Source organism: Polyodon spathula, chromosome 50 (genome assembly GCF_017654505.1).
Source record: "Polyodon spathula isolate WHYD16114869_AA chromosome 50, ASM1765450v1, whole genome shotgun sequence".
Taxonomy (NCBI): domain Eukaryota; kingdom Metazoa; phylum Chordata; class Actinopteri; order Acipenseriformes; family Polyodontidae; genus Polyodon; species Polyodon spathula.
The window spans coordinates 2,127,945-2,136,925 of record NC_054583.1 but is presented as its reverse complement, the minus strand read 5'-3'; the positions used below and the strand labels follow the sequence as shown (position 1 = coordinate 2,136,925).

The following is an 8,981-nucleotide window of genomic DNA, read 5'->3' as shown; positions in this document are numbered from 1 at the left end:
CTGCTGCAAATTGAAATGGGAACAAGCAGTTTAATAAAACGATTACATTATAAAGAGAACGAAGAAAGACAGCTCCAGAAAACCAAGCCAGTAAGCAGGTGTTTTCCTAGTTATGGTTTGCTGGTTTTACCACCTGACAGTGTTACAGTGTCACTCTATGCAAAGTGAGCGGGCAGGGACAAATCTTACAGTAGAACGAGTGGGACGATAATGATTAACCTGCAAAAAAGGGAACTTGTTAAATTATGGTTATATTTGTATTGCGTGCACCGCATAAAGAAGCAATTGACAGCTCTGGTCAGAAGTTTTGCATTCCCCTCTATATAGAATGAACTCCCTCAGCTCCATAGAGTCCAGTGAAAGCTGCTGAATAATGTTCCCTTGTTAACATATTGAATTGCACCCCCTCTATATAGAATGAACTCGCTCAGCTTCATAGAGTCCAGTGAAAGCTGCTGAATAATGTTCCCTTGTTAACATATTGAATTGCACCCCCTCTATATAGAATGAACTCCCTCAGCTCCATAGAGTCCAGTGAAAGCTGCTGAATAATGTTCCCTTGTTAACATATTGAATTGCACCCCCTCTATATAGAATGAACTCCCTCAGCTTCATAGAGTCCAGTGAAAGCTGCTGAATAATGTTCCCTTGTTAACATATTGAATTGCACCCCCTCTATATAGAATGAACTCCCTCAGCTTCATAGAGTCCAGTGAAAGCTGCTGAATAATGTTCCCTTGTTAACATATTGAATTGCACCCCCTCTATATAGAATGAACTCCCTCAGCTTCATAGAGTCCAGTGAAAGCTGCTGAATAATGTTCCCTTGTTAACATATTGAATTGCACCCCCTCTATATAGAATGAACTCCCTCAGCTTCATAGAGTCCAGTGAAAGCTGCTGAATAATGTTCCCTTGTTAACATATTGAATTGCACCCCCTCTATATAGAATGAACTCCCTCAGCTTCATAGAGTCCAGTGAAAGCTGCTGAATAATGTTCCCTTGTTAACATATTGAATTGCACCCCCTCTATATAGAATGAACTCCCTCAGCTTCATAGAGTCCAGTGAAAGCTGCTGAATAATGTTCCCTTGTTATCATATTGAATTGCACCCCCTCTATATAGAATGAACTCCCTCAGCTTCATAGAGTCCAGTGAAAGCTGCTGAATAATGTTCCCTTGTTAACATATTGAATTGCACCCCCTCTATATAGAATGAACTCCCTCAGCTTCATAGAGTCCAGTGAAAGCTGCTGAATAATGTTCCCTTGTTATCATATTGAATTGCACCCCCTCTATATAGAATGAACTCCCTCAGCTTCATAGAGTCCAGTGAAAGCTGCTGAATAATGTTCCCTTGTTAACATATTGAATTGCACCCCCTCTATATAGAATGAACTCCCTCAGCTTCATAGAGTCCAGTGAAAGCTGCTGAATAATGTTCCCTTGTTAACATATTGAATTGCACCCCCTCTATATAGAATGAACTCCCTCAGCTTCATAGAGTCCAGTGAAAGCTGCTGAATAATGTTCCCTTGTTAACATATTGAATTGCACCCCCTCTATATAGAATGAACTCCCTCAGCTTCATAGAGTCCAGTGAAAGCTGCTGAATAATGTTCCCTTGTTAACATATTGAATTGCACCCCCTCTATATAGAATGAACTCCCTCAGCTTCATAGAGTCCAGTGAAAGCTGCTGAATAATGTTCCCTTGTTAACATATTGAATTGCACCCCCTCTATATAGAATGAACTCCCTCGGCTTCATAGAGTCCAGTGAAAGCTGCTGAATAATGTTCCCTTGTTAACATATTGAATCGCACCCCCTCTATATAGAATGAACACACTCAAAACTTTTGGCCACAGCTGTATTTTAAAAATAACAGTCTTGTTTCTCAGCTGACACCCTGTTCCTCAGGGCAGGTAACATTTCTCGGATTAGGTGAATCACACCTGTTCACTTTTATCGTTCCCTTCCAGGAATAGCTGTGTTGACTTTATCATTCCCTTCCAGGAATTGCTGTTTCTCTTAACGTTCCCTTTTCAGGAATCCTTGTTTTGTTTTACTGTTCCTTCCCTTCCAAGAATCTGAATTACAGTGATCTTCACCATTGAAGATCATTGAGGGTATAGTTGGCACGCTGTGGTCCCATTCTACCAGCCTCGCCCCATTGCAGCTGCCCTATACTTGTGCTGCCATTGCCCCTCAGTGTAATACAGAACCATTATTGCAGTGCCACTGTCTGTCTGCATTGCCATTGAAGATCATTGAGGGTATAGTTGGCACGCTGTGACCCATTCTACCAGCCTCGCCCCATTGCAGCTGCCCTATACTTGTGCTGCCATTGCTCCTCAGTGTAATACAGAACCATTATTGCAGTGCCACTGTCTGTCTGCATTGCCATTGAAGATCATTGAGGGTATAGTTAGCACACTGTGGTCCCACTCTACCAGCCTCGCCCCATTGCAGCTGCCCTATACTTGTGCTTCTTTATTTTAATATAGAACCATTGTTGCTTTGCCATGTTCATTCCAACGGTGTGCAAAGAGGATAGAATGAAAGAGGAGGGAGAGAATGGAGGGAGGAAGGGGCAGGGTTCATTCTCAAACACAGCTGGATTTTTTTTATCTTTTTAAAGGAAGGGAAATGACGTGGATTGGGGGGGGGGGGGGGGGTGAATGTAAGATAACAAAAGTTGAGTTTTCTATGAAGCTGAGTAACCACAAGCCTGTCCCTGACTGAAGCACGCTTGTAATATCTGCCTCGCTGCTTGTTGGTCTCCGATCCCTCTAATTAGGGTTAATTAGTTTCTGTAGAACTTCATTAATTGAAGTGTTTTTTTGTTTTTTTTTGATCACGTGACGGCCCTTTTAAAGTTCATTTGCAACCGATTTCTGTTTCCTAATTAAACTTCTAATTAAACGACGAAATGACGTCGCTGTTTTTTATTTCAAACAGGCGCGACACAGGACGTGAATCGCTCGTCCTAATTCTGCTGCCTTCCACACTGCAGCCCGGCTTTCTTTATCTAACCACTGAGCTCCTCAAACCCACTGCCTTCCACACTGCAGCCCAGCGCTTTCTTTATCTAACCACTGAGCTCCTCCAACCCACTGCCTTCCACACTGCAGCCCAGCGCTTTCTTTATCTAACCACTGAGCTCCTCAAACCCACTGCCTTCCACACTGCAGCCCAGCGCTTTCTTTATCTAACCACTGAGCTCCTCAAACCCACTGCCTTCCACACTGCAGCCCAGCGCTTTCTTTATCTAACCACTGAGCTCCTCAAACCCACTGCCTTCCACACTGCAGCCCAGCGCTTTCTTTATCTAACCACTGAGCTCCTCAAACCCACTGCCTTCCACACTGCAGCCCAGCGCTTTCTTTATCTAACCACTGAGCTCCTCAAACCCACTGCCTTCCACACTGCAGCCCAGCGCTTTCTCTAACCACTGAGCTCCTCAAACCCACTGCCTTCCACACTGCAGCCCAGCGCTTTCTTTATCTAACCACTGAGCTCCTCAAACCCCACTGCCTTCCACACTGCAGCCCAGCGCTTTCTTTATCTAACCACTGAGCTCCTCAAACCCACTGCCTTCCACACTGCAGCCCAGCGCTTTCTTTATCTAACCACTGAGCTCCTCAAACCCACTGCCTGCCACACTGCAGCCCAGCGCTTTCTTTCTTTCTTCTTCTTTCTTTCTTTTCTTTCTTTCTTTCTTTTCTTTCTTTCTTAACCAAGCTAACTAAAAAAATAATAAATATGTTGTTTTGTTTTGTTTTTTTAAGGTCAAGAATGCAAACAAGGCGAGTTCTGGAATGCAGATGCAGTGGCGTGTATAGATTGCAGTATATGTAAAACACACCCAAAGACACCATCCTGCGATACATGTAAGGAAGCATTGTAAAGCACAGAGAGGCCTGGTAAAGCATAGAGAAGCATTGTAAAGCACAGAGAGGTCTGGTAAAGCACAGGGAAGCATTGTAAAGCACAGAGAGGTCTGGTAAAGCATAGAGAAGCATTGTAAAGCACAGAGAGGTCTGGTAAAGCACAGGGAAGCATTGTAAAGCACAGAGAGGTCTGGTAAAGCATAGGGAAGCATTGTAAAGCACAGAGAGGTCTGGTAAAGCATAGGGAAGCATTGTAAAGCACAGAGAGGTCTGGTAAAGCACAGGGAAGCATTGTAAAGCACAGAGAGGTCTGGTAAAGCATAGGGAAGCATTGTAAAGCACAGAGAGGTCTGGTAAAGCACAGGGAAGCATTGTAAAGCACAGAGAGGTGTGGTAAAGCACAGGGAAGCATTGTAAAGCACAGAGAGGTCTGGTAAAGCATAGGGAAGCATTGTAAAGCACAGAGAGGTGTGGTAAAGCATAGGGAAGCATTGTAAAGCACAGAGAGGTCTGGTAAAGCACAGGGAAGCATTGTAAGCACAGAGAGGTGTGGTAAAGCATAGGGAAGCATTGTAAAGCACAGAGAGGTCTGGTAAAGCACAGGGAAGCATTGTAAAGCACAGAGAGGTCTGGTAAAGCACAGGGAAGCATTGTAAAGCACAGAGAGGTCTGGTAAAGCACAGGGAAGCATTGTAAAGCATGTCTGAAGCACTTGGTAACAGCCACAGAGGAGTGATGTGGTTGAATTGCATATTAAAAACAAAAATAAAACGGTACAAAACAACAACTATTGTCCTTTAGGCTTGATAGTCGCACAGCACAGAGAGGTCTGGTAAAGCACAGGGAAGCATTGTAAAGCACAGAGAGGTGTGGTAATGCATATTAAAAAAAAAATAAAACGGTACACTATTTCCTTTAGCTTGATATCCAAAATTAAACCGATACTAGCAGAAACTAAATGACGTGACTTTATGATATCAAGAATTCGATATTTTTTTATATAAAAGATTGTGTTTTTTTTTCAAATTGAATGGTTAAGCTTTGACGGAGGAGATGAAAATAAATGCCCCAAATCCCAATCTCTCTCTGTTCAGGCGAGCAGGAGCAAGTTCCCACTCTTAACGCCTGGATGGTCGTGGCTCTGGTCAGCCTCTCGCTTGTCGTCGTCATAACGACAGTGGCAGTGGGCATGTACGTGCGGCAGTGGAGGGAAAAACGGAACGCCTTTCTTAGCGGTGAGTGAGGAACCAACACGATGCTCGGTGCGGCAGATAAACGCAAAAGTAAAACTAAAAATAATAGATATATTATATAAATATGAGCTGAGCTGAGTTGGGGATGGAGGGGGGATGATGCTGGGATGCCAGAATCACTGTTGAGCCCTCTTGAGGTGTTGTGGGATAGTCAATGAAACACAGAGGATGGAAGGTGCCCACTTGAAGACCCCAGAGATGTACCCTACTTAGCTCAATCCAGACGGCTGTCATGCTGATGCGCTGGGGAGACCGCGCTGTGATTGATCCCTGGAGCCAGCATCGCAGCCGTTGTGTGTGCTGATGCGCTGGGGAGGCAAAATGAGCCGATCCCTGGAGCCAGCATTACACTGCAGCAATCAACACCAGACAGAAGAACAGCTACATCATCAGGTGGAAAACAACACAGATGGAGGGAGATGCAGATGGATCAGATTAGTTGCTGCTTATCTTGGCGAGATCTGAAATCAGCATGAAGTTAAACATCTACTTTCATGTAATGGAAATCATTATATATATAAATGCATGCTATTTATTTCTTTCTTCTTTAAAGAGCCTATTGAAGAAACGGCAGGACCTTTGTATGCAGAACCCTAAACAGAAACACAGACAGGTAAATAAACAGCGATTGCCGGGGGAGGGGGCATATATATAGAACCGTCACTGGAATTGAGCAAAGGAGCATGGCAGTTACAAGTCCAATTGACGTTATTTTGTTTTTCCTTTCTGTTCCACAGAGAGTCAAAATCGGCTAAAACGCCAGCACAACGCAAACGAAGCACTGAACATTGCAGAAGACTAACGACCCAATCGTGAAAGAGCTTCAGACAGACAGACAGACAGACAGACAGACAGACGGACAGACAGTGGCTAGGGTCCAGTGTAGCTGCGGTGGCATTCCTAATTGCCTTGATAAGAAGTATCAGTCAGCAGCTTCTCAATAAATCCATCCAAATTTGAAAAAAAAAAAAAAGCCATCCTTCCCTCACCTTTACAATCGGGTGCCTGTCAATGGCAACAGGAAGCACATTTTCTTCTCATCTGCAGGGGGCGCTGGTATTTTTACTGCCGTACCCCTGAGGCCTTGCACAAAGGCGTCTGCTAAATAAATAAACAAATAAACAAATAAGTAAATAAATAAATAACCAGCTCACAATGAAAAGTCGACAAACGCTTCTGTTAACGGCAATTTTTACGGGTTGGAGTATTCTGAGCCATGCGCATGAAACGGCAGCTGATGTTCTAAAGCTTGCTTGGTAATCAGTCGCTGTGCAGCGCGGTTTCGTCTCAGGACTGCTGTCTGTAGCAGAAAAAAAAAACACAGGGCAGTCCACTGTGAAGCTTGCTGGTAGAACTGTGATCGGCTGTCAGGCTGCTAGCTTGGGTGCCTGGCGGTTATTACAACAGCCTCCCTAAAACAGTCGCTGTGCTGCAGATCGAGTATCGCTTCACCAAAAATTATTCAGACAGTTACCACTACATGCAGACGCAAAGCTTCTCTGGCTCTGACTCCCCCCTGCGCACCACGCGCCCGTGCCTTTACCAGGGGAGACCCTCGAGGGACCCCTGCGCTCCCCTGACTGTGTGACAGTCCCCTGCGCACCACGCACCCGTGCCTTTACCAGGGGAGACCCTCTGGGACCCCTGCGCTCCCCTGACTGTGCGACTCCCCCCTGCGCACCACGCGCCCGTGCCTTTTCCAGGGGAGACCCTCGAGGGACCCCTGCTCTCCCCTGACTGTGCGACTCCCCCCTGCGCACCACGCGCCCGTGCCTTTTCCAGGGGAGACCCTCGAGGGACCCCTGCGCTCCCCTGACTGTGTGACTCCCCCCTGCGCACCATGCGGCCGTGCCTTTACCAGGGGAGACCCTCGAGGGACCCCTGCGCTCCCCTGACTGTGTGACTCCCCCCTGCGCACCACGCGCCCGTGCCTTTACCAGGGGAGACCCTCGAGGGACCCCTGCGCTCCCCTGACTGTGTGACTCCCCCCTGCGCACCACGCGGCCGTGCCTTTACCAGGGGAGACCCTCGAGGGACCCCTGCGCTCCCCTGACTGTGTGACTCCCCCCCTGCGCACCATGCGGCCGTGCCTTTACCAGGGGAGACCCTCGGGGACCCCTGCGCTCCCCTGACTGTGTGACTCCCCCTACGCACCACACGGCCGTGCCTTTACCATGGGAGACCCTCGAGGGAGACCCTCGAGGGACCCCTGCGCTCCTCCTGACTGCAGGACATCGCTAAGCAAAAATCATCCCACAGGAATGGGCCAGGAGGTAGCCTCCTAACCCTTAAATCTACCCCCCTACCCCAACCCTAATCTCAACCCTTAAACCTAACTGTGTTACTGTTAACGGCATTTTTACTAATATTTTAACACCACTTTTTAGCGCCTCCTATAGGCTACTACAATCGATTAAAGGGCTTGATCTGGACCAACTCTATCCTCAACCAGATGGGGTGAATGCATTAGTCTCCGGTTAAGAGAACACCCATTCTCTAAGACAGAGTTGGCCACCGGACACAATATGAATGAATCAATCAATAAACATGTATTTCTTGTCATGATGCATGTGCATCAACTTGAACTGAACAGGTATGAGAAAAGCAACAGGCAAGTGTAAATAAGACTGTAATAATAAAATAACAGACAAACTAACGTTATCAAACTAACCGAATAAACCGTTTTAAGTGCTGATGAGGAATTAACAGGTTACAAAACAGTACTGTATCCGTTGTGAACAAATCGCTAGCGGTGCCAAGAAGATATTGTTCCAAGCGAACTTTCTGTTCCTTTAGCCGGAGCGTTTACAATGGGAAAAATCAGCTTCACCACGAGGGTGTTCGCTTAGGAGAAGTGTTCTCTCAGGAGGTGTGTTCCTATAGGATGCACCAGAGTTAGGCTAATGGACTTGGTGATCCAGCGGTTGAAGAAAAGGGGTCTCCATACCAGGAGGTTTCAAATCCCGGCTCAGCCACTGCCTCGCTGTGTTGTGTGTGTGTGTGTGTGTGTGTGTGTGTGTGTGTGTGTGGTGTGTGTTTCTCTCCGGATTCACTCAGGGTGAGTGAGTCACTTCACCTCCTTGTGCTCCGTCCTTTGGACGAGACGTCAAACAACCGAGGTCCTATTGGAAGAGACTCTGCAGCAGCAGCAGCAGTTGTTGATGATGCAGAGTTCACCCCCCCTAGTCTCTGCGAGTCGCTTTGGATAAAAACGTCTGCTGAATGATTAATTTAACAGAGCTGTGTTTTCTTTCAATAAACTATTACTGGGTTTTTTTGTATTACTATTTTGCTGTTGAATTATGTTCTTTTTAAAATAATTTATTTTATCTATTAAATGGGGCTTCCAGTGTAAATAATATTTCGAGTAGGTTGATTTGAATGTATAGATCGAATGTCTATCCTTCTGTTATTTAATTTCAATAAACGTTGTACATTTTACATTTTCTGTGGCGAATTATTATTCTTTTATTCATTAAAATAAACTTATCAATGAAAAACTGCTCACTTTATATAGCGATTTTATTTTGTGTCACATAATATATGCCCCCCCTTCCCCCCCGGAACGAATATTCTTTCCCCTAGGAACCACTATTCAGCAACATTGGTTCCCCTTGTGAATATTTGTCACCCTTTTTATTTTGTCACAGCTACCTTTGTATATAAGTTTTAAGATTTTCAGTTTCAGATAACACCCCCAGCCTCAACCCCCCACCCCCTACCTCTGTCCCCTTAGCTAGGTCCAGTCTCGCCTTTATTTATCGCCCATAAATTGTATAATTATTATAGCTTGGTTATTTTTGGCTGTAAGTTTGTGGCTTTAAGAGGAGTTT

General features: G+C 45.6%; 1 protein-coding gene across 1 annotated transcript in view; it reads left to right on the top strand.

Moving 5' to 3' along the window:
- The window catches only part of LOC121306866, an 11,240-nt gene extending 4,406 nt beyond the window's left edge, over nt 1–6,834 (top strand). Inside the window, exons 2-5 of the mRNA XM_041238843.1 lie at nt 3,794–3,895; nt 4,990–5,130; nt 5,702–5,761; nt 5,886–6,834. Coding sequence (XP_041094777.1) covers nt 3,794–3,895; nt 4,990–5,130; nt 5,702–5,745 — 287 coding nt within the window. The 3' untranslated portion in view covers nt 5,746–5,761; nt 5,886–6,834. The remainder of the gene's footprint in view (nt 1–3,793; nt 3,896–4,989; nt 5,131–5,701; nt 5,762–5,885) is intronic.
- Nucleotides 6,835–8,981: the final 2,147 nt, after the last annotated feature.